The following is a 16,661-nucleotide window of genomic DNA, read 5'->3' on the forward strand; positions in this document are numbered from 1 at the left end:
ATATGGGTACATAGAAAAATATTCAACAAATTTACATATGAAAACATACACACATACATACACATGCATATGCATACATACACACACACATATACATACATGCATGTACATATATATACATAAACATACACATACATACATATAAGTTTATACATTATTATAGAGATACATGAGAAAAAAAAAGTAAATAAAGAACAATATTAAGAAATTTTATACAAATCAATTTATAACCTTTTGAATACTTAACCTATATTTATATAAAGATAGACGAAATATATCAACTTCACCATACTCGTTACCTAGCCGGTGTAGTCTAGGTATTGGTGAATTGAGATAATAATTGTGTCTGCCAGGAGATTCAAAAAATAACGTTAGCTGCCGAGTATTTAGAACAGGTACTTTTAAGCTGATAACACTAGTTAATTCCGGGACGTCCAATACGCCATTTGCTATTTTATATAAATTTAATAAATCATTTATAATTCTTCTTTTACAAAGAGTTGACATTATGCCGTGTTGTTTCGTAATTTAGTTTAGTAATTTCGCCTTAATTCGATAGGAATCATGTTAGGATCTGTGTTAGGATTTTGCCAGTAGTGTCGTGATAATTTGATGTTCCTCTGTGATTTTGTATAGATTCGTGTTGTTTTTTTTCTGCTGCTTGAGTGCATGTTGTATAGGGCAAATTATTCTAATGTTTCCTATATGTATTTGGGTTTTGTGTCGTTGTTTGATTTGTTTGTATTACTACGTTCTTCTTCCTTTCCGAGGCGGGATTTGGAGCGTGCTGCCGCGGTGTCAATTTGGAACTAACACTGTATTTCTTCACTGTCATACTGGGAAATTAGAAAAAGGTGATTGTGCGGACCATGTGTATTTGATTGATCACAAATTGACGATACTGCAATGAAAGCTTTTAAAGTTTCTTTGTTTTGTTATTTCCGCGGTTTGATTGTAAAGAAATATTACATTTTCCTTAAATTAGTTTTAAAAAAATGATATTGACATGTGAAACTGAAAAAAGACTCAAGTCTTTATGAACAGTTTCGATTTTTTACCCGGCTTTCTATTTATAAACCTTAGTATTATATTGAAGAGTATTCATTTACTTAATTACTAAATAATTATTTATTTCTTTTACGTTAGTCTAGAAAAACATAACATAACCATACACAAAATTATCTTATATTTGTGTTATGATAATAAATTGTTCACAGTCTGGTAACATTACGCGGCCTCTTCAGCATCAGCGGGATATATGATCCTATGCGCATTCTGATATATTATAATTCTATTTGCCTATTATAACTCCTAATTTTACGATTTGGAAGAAAAAATAACGAAGGTATTTAAAAATTATACCTCATTTGAATCCTCAGTATATTTATTCTAAACATGCCTGATCTTTTTTTTTTATTTAAAAACATGTTTTAATCATTAAGTTTTGACCTTGGGCTCTCTTCTTCTTCAGCCTGTAGCCGTAAAGCCCCTGAACGTAAGCCTCTTACGTCCATCTTCATGCCAAACGGTCTTGGACTATTTGTACTCACGCTGTTCCCTGACGCTTCACTATACCATTTCTCCAGCGGAGCTGGGGTCGTCCGGGGTTTCCTGTAAGTTATCTCGAGGGCGCCAGCACAAGAGGCATTTCATCCATCTATCATCTGAGCTGCGAGCATCATGACCAGCCCAGAACCATTTTAACTTTGCAACGCTTTTAATAATGTTCAGTACTCCTATTTTGGTCCTAATGATTTAATTTTTTATTTTATCTCCGAGACTAATCCCCAGCATCGCTCGCTCCATGGCTCCTTGTGTGACTCTCAGTTTATAGGCACTTTTATTGAATAATGTGACCTTAGGTTACTTCCAAATATTTTGAAAGGTGGTAAAAAATAATTATTTAACCTCAAAATAAGACATCGTGATTTTTGCATCATGTGGTATTTTGCTAACTCTCTTTCAAAACGATTACATATCGTATATTTATAATTGAAGTGAAAAACAATAGGACAAGTCAACACAAACTTTAAACTAAAACAAGCCTTAGTACTGTCCAGATCAAGTTATTCAGTAAATTATTTACTTATTACGTAAGTCATACCTATCTCAAAGTACTGTAACATATTTGTTTTCAACGTTGATATATTACACTTCGTTTGTTCTGCAACAAAAAAATCGAAATGTGCTCAATATAGTGTTTCTCTTGTATTTGCACTGGTGGTATCTAATTAGCCAAGCGGTTACACTATTTGACTACTTCATTCATATGCGTTCAATGCAAATCAACTTGTATTATCGAAGCATCTTCAAGGTATGTCTCTTTAAAAAGTGGGCAAAACTTTGAGCCTTGTGCAACACCTTTGGTCAGAACTTATTGTTACTCGATTATCATCACAATACGCATTCCTAATTTGACTCGCGTGATAAATGTGGTTTTATCTATGGTTTAGAATTTCCTAAGGAATAATCATTCATAGAGACATACATAATTCCGTTTAGATTCTCGCAATACTTCCATTGTGTTCATACATCTTACTGAAAGTTGTTCTGCAATGGTTTAACAACTGTTGTGGGTCAGTGTGCAGTGTACATTGTATGTACATACACACGAACTACTAACATCAAACTGTGAATTCACATAATACGTCCATATGTGCCTAAGCAATATAATATTGTGCGCTTATTTGCTATACAAGTATGCGTTCCAATAATAGGCCCATGCTGTTTGCAAACATACCTAATTACCTACATATTCGTATGTGCCCTGTATTCAATATTTTTACCCAAATATTTTACCCAAAGAGCTTAATAGCTAAGAATGCCTTTAAACACCTGCAAAAGTTTGTTTATTATGGAAAAAGCGGGAATAAGTTAATAAAACTGGTTTGACTTAGAATGATCTAGATTTAATTTACACAACTGGATTATTACCACGTTGGAGTTATTAAAATGATATAATATTGACGAGGGTGAAACCGAAGACAATTATTTGTTTCAAGAAAATAATGCCTAATATCCTAAATATGAATTATTATCATAAAAAAACTTTATATTAGTGTTAAAGACGTAATTTTATTTTATAAAGAACACAAGTATAATTTCAGGAGATCAATATAAAAAAACTGTAGTTGTGTTATAACTAACATTGAAGTCCGAGAACGGACGCAGCAGCCTCCTATAACGAGCGTCTTGAGGATGCGGCGGTGAACCTGGCTTGGACACGTGCTGCGCATACCTCAGGAGAACCCAAACCCAAGTTGCCTTTTCTTTAAACCCGCGGGCTCACGCCGTCCTGGAGGGCCGTCAATGACGATCTTAAGACTTTATTCGACGGAATTAAGGGCGCTGGATTGACGTGAGAAGAGGCAAAAATGATGGGGTCTCGTGGAGGCAACTGGTGATGTCCACATACTCCACTTAGGAGCGGATGTGGAAAAGAAGAATAGGAAGAAGTTGTGTTATTTTATCAGAATAAATTAGCAGATTAACAACTTAAAAAATACATGGCATATCAAATATAAAAAAGAACACTCAATGAAAAAATTAAAATTGAAATAAAACCAACTCAAATATTTGAAAAAAACATTATGTCATTATATAATGGAAATTAATCTGCAAAGTATAATGTCTACACTTATAATTTAAAATAATAGTATCTTCTAGGAAGCTGTTGACAGTTAGCTCTCGATCATACTCATATCCATTTCCGCTTTCATTAGCACTCGTTTGAGACTTCCAAATTAACTAGCCAACGTAATAAATAATAATCTACGGTCAAAATACACTTCGTAGAGGAAATCCAGCCCGGGGTGTTCCGGTGAGAACATCCCACCAACCATGTAACAATAACGATCGAAAGCGCTTCGTAATAATTTCTTCAGTAAATTGTATTTATCTGAAGTTTACGCTTATAAGACCTAGCAAATCTTAAATTCAAATGTGAGCACTTCGATGAAGAGAAACGTTCGCTGACGGTTTTTTGGGCTCCGGGGATAGGTGGCAATTATTCACCGCAATAATCGGATTATGAAATCACGAGTAATAGATTCTTGAGAATACTCATCGTTCTTGTGTAACTGAATTATAAGAGTATGTCTATTTTCATGTTACTTTCTTGAAGTAAGTACTCGTGAATCTTATTAACAATCATTTTTTGCTTTAAAAAAACGAAAAACTTATTAATTCGTATGATGTTTTAATATTTAACGAATATTTTTACTTTCTTATTTATCACATTAATAAAATTAAATTCTGAAAAAAGTTTCTGAGATATAGCTACATGAGAGAGTGCGAGTATTATCCTTGGCTCTACCTGACCGAGTTTCTCCAGGGTATGCTTGGCTACAACAATTTAGAGACTAGAAGGAATGTGTATTTGACTACACATTTTTATCGATTGTTGCGCGCTATGATCGACCATTCTAAGATTATGATGAGTATTGGTTTGTATGTTTCTGATAATAACCTAAGACAGTGTCAGCATAGATTGTTTCATATTCCGATATACAGGACCAACCTGCCTATTGTTATGCCTGTTGGAAGGGCTATCGCTATGCTGAACAACATCGCTCTGGATATTAATCTGTTCCATGTATCCGAAGGGGTTTTCCGGAGCAGGATTCTTCTACTACTTTGACATGAGTCTCTTTCATGTATTTTTTTCTTTTTTATAATATGAATATATGTCCGTAATGTATATGTTATATTTAAAATAAATGAATTGAATTGAATTGAAAATGAATTGAATATTCATATTTAAATTTCAGTGAAATTCAATTAACTGTTATATTTAGTTTTCGAAGATACTTTAATTTTTTTTTTCCTAAATGAATTCTAGAATTGAAATTACATTATATAACGCATTTGTCACTAGTACATATTAAGGGTACTTTATATAACTCGTATGAAGTTGCGTTTTGAGGCGGTTATCAACAAAGTTATAAAATAATGAATCATAAAAAAAATATTCTTATTACTGTATTGAGTATGTCCAAATGTTTGTACCCAAGAACATTGATTTATCGAGATTGATATATAATATTTAGTGAACATTATTGAGCGGGAAATGTCAAAATCTCAATCAAAAGAATAATCAAATTAAGAAATATGAAACGTTCAACATAGGTAGAGTGGTAAATGTTATAAAGTGATCACGTAAACCACCCAATGACAGATCATAAGCCTTGCAAATTTCTAGACTTCCTTATTTCCGTCTCATTTTAAATCTTTTATCACGATAATTCATCAAATAAAGAATTTCATTGTAATTGCGGGTGGTAACATTTTTCAAAAAGCTTTCTTAGAGTCAGTTGTATAAAAAAAGTTAAGTTAAATATAATTTAAAGTTAAATAATTGTTGCAATTTTGTCAAAATGGATAAAAGGGTTCGCATAAAGTAAAAAAAAAATTGCACATTTTGACAAAAACGCAACAATTCTTTAACTTTAAAATTTATTTTACGTAATTCTTTTTTGACTGGCCCATAGACTTTTAATTTCTTTTTAGAAAATCGTATTCATCTTCTTCAATTATAATTAATAGAAACCTACTGAAATTCTCAAAATACGACGAAGCCCTCTTTTCACATTGAAATGTAATACTATGGAATTAGTGGTAAAGTGACTAAATCACTATAGTAAAATACATGGTAGGTATATCTGCCCAATACATATGACAGACATAGAAAACCTAACTCTCTCTTTATAAATTTCCCGTAAAAATTGACATAGAAAAATATTTCATGACTATGACGATGAAAAATCAATTTCAAACTCTGTATTGTTTCTTCCTTAAAAAGATGTAATATATGGTTATAATATTTATATGTGCTTCTAAGAATGCATTTTCAAATTCAACACGGGAAGTTTTCATAACAGTAAACGATTATTTTTATCTTTAAATGTATTGTGAAGTCTCCGTTCCTTGTTTGTAGCTATGGACTGTATCATTATACAGATTAAAGGCGTTGCTTTTCTGCAGTGGTTTATTCTTGGAAGATTAAGTGTTACTCTGGAGGATTCTGGTACCGCAGAAACCCGCAAAATAAAGAGCAATGGGGGCTAGGCAAGCAAGGCAGTGAGTAGCAGGAAAAGGTAAAAGAAGCAAATAGGATGTGAGACTTTTTATTCTTTTATATTATAGCCTCTGTGGGTAGCTCCAAATATAAACCAAAATATTTATGCATCTAGTGTACTAAAATCTACCCACATAGGAACACCAAATTGGAATAGGTGTTTTCTTTTAACTTTTTACATTGTATTTTATGGATTGTAAGAATTGATAAAAAGGCTCCATAAATCCATGATATCACAGAAGTGAAAATAACTAACAATACTGGAGGCAGGAGTGAGTTATATATTTTTTCAAATAATAATTTATATTTATGAGAAAATACAATACTTATTACTGTGTGTTTTGGAACGCTTGTAAAGCATTTGTTTTAATGACTTATGTGCGTATTTCGTATTCCTATATACTCGTATAATATTACCAAATGAAAAGAAAAAACTTTTTTATGAATATTTAAAGCAACTATTAATAGTACATTTTACAAAACATAATATTATAAAGTGAGGTAATGTCTCTCCGATTTGCATTTTTAAGTCAGTAGTAATAATCGTTTATTGATATTTCAGCGAGTTAAGAAGGCATTCAAAGTGAAATTACTCGGACGTAATGAGTTTCTGGTTTTTACTTCAAAACTTGAAACGACGGAAAATTCTATGGGTTATTATTTCTAAAAGTAAAAGTGATAAAAACGTATTCTCCCGATGTGCCATTGATCTAGACTTGGTACATTAAGTGAAACCAAAAACAAACGGCGGTAATTCTGATCTAATCTCCAGTAACATTTAACATTACCGAATAGAATAATATTTCTGCATCACTTATCCGAGTGCCCACTGCTATTTCTAACTAATTTTGTTTTATTTTATTATTTATTATCCAAGGTGCCAATTTTACACTCTAGTAAGTTTCCACCTCTGTTCTTTTGCATCAATTTCTGTACTGAATTTAATTGAATGGTTAAAATATCATGTCTGCCTCCTTTGCGAAATTGAAATTCAATATAAATGACCGTTACGTAAACATTTTGGGCGGATGAATGCGTTTTTTGTTTTTTTTTTTAACCTAATATACTAATTACTTAACTAAACTTCAATTCGGCGAATATTACCGAGGTGAAATTTGGTGAAACACTTTTTTGCGATATCGGACAATATAAACCGTCGAATCAAATATTGATTTATAGTGTTCCTTTAACCATATAAATATCATACTGTTGCGGGAATTTTATAAGGTTACTTTGATTATCTGTCAATGTAACAGATATTTATTCGGTTTAAAAATGAATTAATTTTTTCTGGTTTTCGATTGCCCCCATTAAAAAATCTAGGTTAAATCCGGAAATAAGGAAGTCAAGCAATATACACAGTTTTTATCAACGAATTTGACCAACGCGCAACGAAACGATACGCACCGGATGCGGACTAGGGAAGCAGGTGGGTGGAGGGGGGGGGGGGGGTTTGTGGAAGCGATGCTAGTCCGAGACATAAAGAATTTTCACCATTTTTCAATTAAAACATTTTTTTAAAATTTATAAACAACAAGGTTTTGAAGAAAAAAAAATAAGACGTTTTAAAGTTTACCATGAGGAATGTTCCTTTAAAGTTTCGCGATCTGGTTTTGAAACACCGTGTATACTCGTATATTTCGCATAAACTATTTTGTTTACGTATATAAAAGTTCTACATACGTGCAGTTGTTTTATGGTATGGAAATAAATATTTTGTGATCTTTTAATATTCTCTTAATATTCCGTGTCCCGGCGGATGAATGATACAGTTTTGTATGTGAATTAGAACCAGAATTTGTTTTCTACTCTCAGTCCCAAGAAAAGAAATCGATTGGGGATGAATCGGCCTCGTAGTATAGTGGTTGGCGCATTTGACTACCATTCTTGAGGTCCCTAGTTCGATTCCTAGCAAAGTCAACGTGAAATATTTGTTTTGATGGTGGTTTAACATTGCAATATTTCAATGTCCTTGGACTGATCACCTTACCTTCCATGTAACAAAAATGATCTAAATACGTTGCGATTGGAGTGCCAATGCAGTGCCTTACGCACTACCAGATGGAGATAGGGAAATGATGACGATGAAATATACTTGAATTTAAAAAAAAACTGACATAATAATAGATATCGCTGTGACACTACGAGTTAAAAACATTTTTCAAAACAGTAATTAGGATACATTTAGAACAATAATAAATCTGAGGAGGCGAGCGACAGGTTTCTAAGGATCTGGTGCTACGCCCCTTCCCCCAGGATGCAAGTTTTTTATCCCTTTTTACTTTTCCGTTGCTTGGGCCCGCGCCCTTCAAGTTTAAAAACGCTGGTCTAAATAGATTTTTTCTATTGGCCCTTTACAATAATCTACAAATAAATATTTGCATTCTTGTGATTTACCTAAATGATATCGATGTTGTGGTTCATTTTCAACGAGTTGTAAAAACTGACTTTTCGGAAATGGGAATCAGTTATGGTAGAGCGGGTCTCGAACCCCGGACATTAACCATCGAACCACAACCAGTTTCAATCTTCGGAAACTAGTGAATTTTTATAAATATTACATATTTGCATCTTTATTCGTATTTCCAAAATAATCATTGATATGTTAATATAGTATTAATATACCAATGCTAGTAAAGATATTAAGTCACCCGCGAAGCCTTCAGATCGCTTGAAATAAGTGCAAGAAAAATGGGACTCATTATTAATGAGGACAAAACAAAATTGACGATTGCCTCCCAAACCCATTGGCATAATCTTCCACACCTTCACAGCGGGAAACTATAAATTTGAGGTGATCAAGTCATTTTTATAACTAGGTTCCGCAGTCACCAGTGAAAACAACTCACAGGAAGTTCAATCTAAAAAATCAAGAGGAGAGTAATGGCTGCCAACCGTTACTATTACTCGCTTCAAGAAACAATTACGGTCCAAACTAGTTAGAAAATATACTTAAATAATACTGTACGAAACCCCGACTAAACCCATTCTGACCTTTGTATCCAAAACCTGGGTTATGATAAAGAATATTAAGGAAACCATTGCAGCTTTCGAAAGAAGACTCCTCAGAGTTGTCTATGGCCCCGTGAGGGAAAACAACCATTAGCATCGTCGCTACAATAGAGAGCAATATGAAATGTACGGGTGGGGTGCTTGAGGTGGGCTGGCCATATATAACGAATTATTCGTTCGAACCATTCGAAAATGGACGACGAAAACCCCATTAAAACGCCCAACTCTCTATGTGCTACTAGGACAAGGAAGACCAGGAAGGCCCAAAATGCGATAGATAAACTGCATCAGTGCAGTGAGAGGAAGGGCAGCAGACCGGCAAGAGTTGAGAATATTCCTGTATTGCGCTAAGGCCCACCCAGGGCTGTCGAGGTTATGATGCTGATGAATAATGATTTATTCCATTCAAACCATTTTATTTCAGATCATGATTATAAAATATTTTATTATAAAATAATTTCATTACTGGTAACACACTTCCAATATTGAAAATACAGGTTTCGTTCGAAATGAAATTAATAAAGATACATTAAATACATTTTAACATGACCTACTTAAACCCGCTGGAATTTTAAGCATTTCTACCATATTATACATACATATTTATTGTTTGTGTGTATTTTATTTATCTTAACCGTCGAAACATAAATAAAATTGACATTAAAGAAAATAATGTATAAAATGAGATAATATTTTTTTAGTTGTAGGTAATAATAATAATTTTAATAAACTTATTTAAGTATTTTTAACCGTTCAGTAAACAGTTTATCATTTGTTGCACAATTTGCTTGTGTAAAGTTTAGCCGGTATTGCAAACTGATTGTGATGCACATAATTTATAATAAATGGGATTTAATGAATCGAATCTCTAACAATCAAGCTATAAATTTTGAGAAGTAAAATAAGAATTACCTTGTTAATATTTGTACGCACTACAAATTACAATATGCAATAGCTTAAGAAAATAAAACCAGCTGTAACAAATTTCTAAATGCATTTATGTTTTCCCTTTCTGGGAATAAGTAGGATAAGCATCGTCATTTTGAGGTTGTTTTATAGTAGGTACAAGATATTAACTCGTATTATTTTTTCACTTGAATAAATACTAATCAAGGTACCTACATAAAAATTAAGATGATTTTTTTTCAATTCCTCTTTCACACATCTTAATGCTTAAATTATTAAAATATAATAGATTAAGGAGTTATTTTCTTATATAAATAACGAACAATTTGCGTTTCAAGTACTGATACAGGGGTGGTATTTTAAATATTCTCTACCACCGAGAGAGTGCTCCATTTGGGGATTTTTAATTTTTTCACGCGACTACACTTTTCTTCATATTTGGCCACACTGATCATTTAAAGTAGTTATCACGCGCCATTGTTCTTGAACTTTGCAACAATAATGATTGGACTCATAAAGGTACTGAACCAAAATCAGTGATCGAACATCCCATTTCCAAGACAAACAAAAACGATTTTCTGAGTACCTTAGCCTTGTACATGACACATAAGGCTACTAAATACAGGGGTCCAATTATATGTGAAAAATAAATAAAATAAAATTTTAAAAAGATTGAACGTCAAATATATATGAACACGTGAAATCAAACATGTTGATTTTTATTTAGAACATTATTGTGACCTAAGGCATAACCCAAAACACATTAGGTTGAATTGAGTAATCCGTATTTTTTTCTGTTTTTCAAACAGTTTTATACATCATATTATGTTTATTCGTCAGTGTGGACATATATGAAGCAAAGTATGTTTTCATAAAATCAAAAACCCCTAATTTTTTTTCTTCTCTATCACCGCGATAAGATCCTTAATAGCACCCCGGGGGTACTAATCTAAATCTTCTCACGAGGGTAGAGAAGGGATTCGGGGATGTTGATTTTTTGCACGCGACTACACTTTGATTCATATATCGCCATACTGATGATTAAACGTCAAATAAATACGAACACGTGAAACCAAACAGGATGATTTTCATTTAGAACATTTGTGACCATAAGCACAACCCAAAACTCTCTGAAAAAACCCTAAAAATTTGGTTAAATTGACCAAACCGTGTTAGTTTTTTTCAATTTTTCAAGTAGTTTTGTAGTGTCAAACTATAATATTTTCAATTAAAAAAACGGTTAATTTTACGTCATTTGACGTTTAATGGTTAGTGCAAATATAAGAAGCAAAATGTAGTCAAATACAAAAAAAAAAAATTCACAAATTAACCACTCTCTGCCCCCTCAAAAAGATTCAAAATGGCGCCCGAGAGTACTATATCTACTAAGTACAGTAAACAATATTTTTGTATCAAATTCATTTACGATAGTGATCTAAAAAAAATTTTAACTGAAAATCAATTTCTAGTCTTTTCTTTAAGTTTGTGATAATGTGTGCTTTTGATTTACAAACATATTATAAAACAAAAAAATAACGAGCTAACTATGCGCTTAAAATATTTTATAATTATCCACAGTAAAAAATGAATAAATTATAAAAAACGAACACAAGATGAGACGTAAAAATTTACATGCAATAATCTAATGTTTTTATTGAGATTGTAATTTTCTTGCGAGTTACTTTCGTAATAATACGAGTATGTTGAGCATTGCCAAGGACCATTGAAGACACCGTCTCTTGTCCCCGTCCGTTCTCCAGTTAAGTAGCAATATACAGGTGGTAGGCCAGTGCGGAGAAAGACATACTAAAGAAAAGTTCTTAACCAAACGGTGGTGGTGAGCGCCGACATTCTCCGGGAAGCTAGTGCTGCGATAACACGCTTCACGAAGTAGCCTTAAAAAAGAATAGGCCCGCGCGAATTCGAAAAACGAACACTTCAGTTTTGTTTTGTCTCTGACTTTTCAGCAGTGTTTTTGTGATGGAATAACGATTGGTTGTTTTTGATTTTCGAATCGCTTTTTGTGCAGGGAGACAAAATGGCTAATACTAGAAAAGTGTGTGAACTTTTTGTGGCGTTGTTTTACCTGAGTTGTGCTGTGCCAGTGCTCGGGATTACAGGATTTAGGGTGAGATTTTTTTATTTACAGTGCTTTTCGATATTCGAGTAAATAGTGTAGGAATAAAATTTAGTATGGTTGTATTTTTTATTTAATGTTTTACATTATTTCATGAAATTTTAAAACAGTATTACATAGTAATATAAAATAATAGTAAATAAATCAAAATAGGAAATCGTTGATAGAAATATAACGCGGATAGTTGGTTTCAAAAGATATAAGTAAATTTATGAACTTTTAATAGAAAAAAATAAAATATTTTTTTAATTAAAATAAATATGAACATTTTTTAAAGTTTTTAAAAAACAAATTGTACACAGTAACAAATGGTCTAAAAACTTATCTACCCTAACTTTCTTAGACGAGAGAATAACATTATACAATACTAGGTTAAATAACTTTTATTTTATTGGTTGGTTGGAAGAAATTGTCATTTGGAAATAAGCCCGCCAATGTACAAATAACATTATGTACAAAAAGTTAAATAAGTAAACATGATTAATAATAGTATTTTAATAATAAAATTATTTTGTTTTTTCAATACTACTATATTTCACTATTATTGAATTCTATGATACTATTATTTTGTATATTTGTTTATGTATGAATCTGAATTTGTATAATTTATATTTGAATATTTATATCAGATTTTTTTTTAAAGTTGTATTCTTTGGAATTTTGTTATTTATTATATTTCCCTTGTTTTTCTGGATTGTTATTCTTTTTCATCACATGTCATCATAATTTAATCTGATGAATTTTACCATGTTTTTTTTATTGTTAATTATTAAAGTTTGACACGGGTATAGCCTAAAAAGCCTGAATAAGTTCATTAATATTTAAAAGAGTGTAATTTTGAATAAATAAATAAATGAATGAAATGTAATGTAAACATAAAATAAATATAATACACATAAAATAATTGGTATTGTTTTTCTCAGAACTATTGGGTAATTGAGCGCATTGGAAGCAAAGATAGCAAACTCCCGTTTTGGTGTTTTCGAGAAAAATAACAAAAACTTCTCCACTTATTCCAAAGAGAGTCTTCGTGTTAGATATGTTATTTTAACTGAACTTAAACATTAAGATACTAATAAATTAGCTTCAATCGAAACATGAATTCAAAAACCTTTCTTAATATTTGTATGGCACGGCAATTTTGAAAATTTAAATCTCAAGCTTGTCGTTGGTCGAATAAAATGGCTGATGGATATTGCTTTTCAAACCACCAGAAGTATGACTTTAAGCTACATTTGCAACTCAACTCATGATTTTTATAAAAATAAAGTTGATAAACTACAGAATGACATCATAACAAAAAAGAATTTTTTTTGGAGGTTGCTATCTTTGCTTCCAATGCCCTCAATTATGTGTTTAGTTGATTAGTAAATTAGGCTGACATTATAAAAATGTTAACTTGTTTATGTGGGAGGGTGATAATGTATTATAATACATAGATTTTTTTTTAAATTAGATCTATTTATCAATCGAGTATTGGAAAAATATGATATTTGTTCGTTTGTTTAACGGTTTTGGGAAAAGGGATCCGTATTTTTTTTTTTTTTTAATTCACTTTTTTTTGTTTTGTTTTCAATTTGTATTTTTTTTTCTAAATATGACACTTTACCATGAAGAAAAACACCCTAAAATAACGAATCATTCATTTAGTTTTATTATCCGTTAATTTAATAGAATGTTAAATTACATATTGTATTTCAAACGAGGGACTTTTTGTTTTAAATCCCCTGTAATTGGAAAGTATTTCCTCGTGAAGAGAAATACGGCAAATCCACGAATCAACCTACAATGGCGTTTGTATATTATACTGAATTCAGTAGCAGAAGTTTACACACCACTGGCTAATGGGATACTAATTGGATTTCTTTGTTTCATTCCATTTTATTTTTATAAAAGCAGAGACTCAATAATCTGTAAAACAATGATAAGATTGTCCATGTTACGCTTTCGAAGCAAAATAATATTTTCTTATAAAGACATGAATAGTTACCACAGAAAAACTGCTAAACATATTACATACCAAAGAGTTATAATATACCAGAAGGCCCGTAGAATCAAGTTCGTATGCATCGTACTGAGTCCCCCTCTACCCGACCCTACGCGCATGCGTGAAGTGGACCCTTAATGTTGCCAGACCGTGGACAATCTACACAAATATTAGATATTTTTTTGTTTCTTAACACAAACAATATTTTACTGACTGGACGGTAAAAAAAACAGGTACTTTTATTGGGCAAACGTGAAAAAAACATCAAATAATAATTTTGTAATTAAGTAAATTAATACCGTTTAATATTGTACGAAGGCTTATTAAAATAAAACCGGGTAAAAAATTCGACTACCCTGGCAATACTAACAAAATGTCAACTTAATTTTATTTCTCATAACAATCTAACAAATGGTAAAACAATCAAATAATTAAATAGTATTATTTGTGAATTCGCTTGCACATTAAATGTGATCCTACCGTATTCCATTTTAATCCCAGCAGTATTTTGACACTTTTAAACGACACAACACGGCATAATTGAATTTAAATCAGCAGTTGCATACTAAAGCTAGGGTTTCCTAGGACAGCGGTGCCCGTATTTTAACGGCCGTAGTGAACGGTGATGCAGTAGACAGCCGTCGTAACGTCGACTAGAGAGTGGTTTCCTAGGAAAACGGTGTTAAATGGTGTTGATAACACCATTTTCCTAGAAAACCACACTCTAGTCACCGTTACGACGGCTGTCCACTGCATCACCGTTCACTACGGCCGTTAAAATACGGGCACCGCTGTCCTAGGAAACCCTAGCTTAAGCGACGTCTACAGAGTACTTATAATGACCAAAACGTAAAACTACTAATTAATGAGTAATTTAGTCGGCTTCAGTAAGGTGCGCGTATGAGGTTTCTGGAATATTATAATTCTATGTCACATACATTATTTTCAGTGTAGTTAACTCGTAAATTGATCTTAAATTCTAAATGTCTTATGTTTTTATATTAAGTTTTCTTATTTAAGTTTAATGAACTCTTCTTACCCTTTTTCAACCACGTAAATTACAAATAGTTTCTTTATAATAATGACATATTTCGATAACTACGCTTCGATCAAAATCAACACGCTCTAATGTAAAAATATAACAATAATAAACATGACTAGAAAAATGTATGATTTTTTAAAATTAAAATCCTTATTAGCATAGATAAACAAAACACTCAGTAAAAAAATGGAACTTTTAATGTTGAACTTGCCAAAAAAGAGTCTGGCTCTTGTGTTTGGCAATGATCAATACCTAAATGCACTGCACATGCCTCACTGCCGCTGCCTGCATTAATAGCAACATAAAAAAAATAATAAACTCATCACTTACCTTTTGGAACCCAGTGGTGCCTAGGGCACCGCATTGGTAAACCAAATGCAGTGTAGGTATTTCGAGAATCTGTAATATGAAAGTAAACCGACCTGTTTTACGTTTTAGGTGTCAGTCCAGAACAAAGAAATATTACAGTTAAAACAACCCTTGAAGTAAATATTTCAGCCAGCAATCGAACCCAAGACCTAATTAATGGTAGGCAAATGCGGACACAACGGATTTTTCTCCACTCGATTTCATTATTTAGGATTTTTACTTAAAAACGGCCACTGTCCAGGGTTCTGTTTCTATTTCACATACAGAACTGTTTTATTCATCCGCCTGTACACTTAAAAAACTAAAGAGCTTTAGAAAATAAGTACCATTACATCAGTCAAATTTCAATACTATTAAGTTAGTCACGGAGTAAACAAGAAATACCTACGCAACCAGCATTTATAGTTTATTATAATTTTTAAGTTATTGTAAAATTCACCAGAATGTCATTCTCAATGCAATCAACAATTTTATTTTATTTTATCGATTATGTAACATGCATCGTTAAAAAATAAGTTCTCTTATAGAGGACACCAATTTCAGCCGTCGAATTGCACAATTCAGATATCTACGTTCAGAAATGCACCCAAATAATTCATTTATGTAATTTACACAAACATTAAACAATTGACTGATTTGATACGTAACAACAATTTAAATTACCAATCACGCATTACGAATATTACACGAGAACCCATTTTGGTTATTTCACCAATGAGACGTTTTTATAATACCAATTGGGTGTAAATATGCCGATTACGCGGACAAATCGATTCGCCATGGTTGCCGTCAGACGATTATTTGTGTCTCGAATATTTATCAGCAGAGAGTAAAGAATTGTTTGAGAGTAGCTAAGCTACCTGGCTACCCAACTGGGTATATACGTGGCGTGCTTCGGATTTTCGCTTTCTTCACCCATTAATACCTTTTTACTGAATCAATGAGTTTTTTTGAGGCACGCAAACTGCAAAAACTACAATGCGATTATTAGAATACCGAAATGATGCTGTTTGATATGCATGCGTTATGGAGATTACATTGATCAAACAGCCCAGCGAGCATCACATTATTCATATATTTTTTCAGTTACCGAGTGATAAAAGTAAACCGATATTAAGCTTGCCAAATCAGA

At 32.2% G+C, this 16,661-nt stretch overlaps 1 protein-coding gene across 1 annotated transcript in view; it reads left to right on the top strand.

The window, feature by feature from the left end:
* The first annotated feature begins 11,674 nt into the window (after nucleotides 1-11,674).
* LOC148284142 (uncharacterized) overlaps nucleotides 11,675-16,661 on the top strand; it is a 35,391-nt gene continuing 30,404 nt past the window's right edge. The window contains exon 1 of the mRNA XM_088242648.1: nucleotides 11,675-12,122. Coding sequence (XP_088098774.1) covers nucleotides 12,033-12,122 — 90 coding nt within the window. The 5' untranslated portion in view covers nucleotides 11,675-12,032. The remainder of the gene's footprint in view (nucleotides 12,123-16,661) is intronic.

Source organism: Micrasema longulum, unplaced genomic scaffold (assembly GCF_059751315.1).
Source record: "Micrasema longulum isolate JH-2025_06_02 unplaced genomic scaffold, ASM5975131v1 h1tg000147l, whole genome shotgun sequence".
NCBI classification, from domain to species: Eukaryota; Metazoa; Arthropoda; class Insecta; order Trichoptera; family Brachycentridae; genus Micrasema; species Micrasema longulum.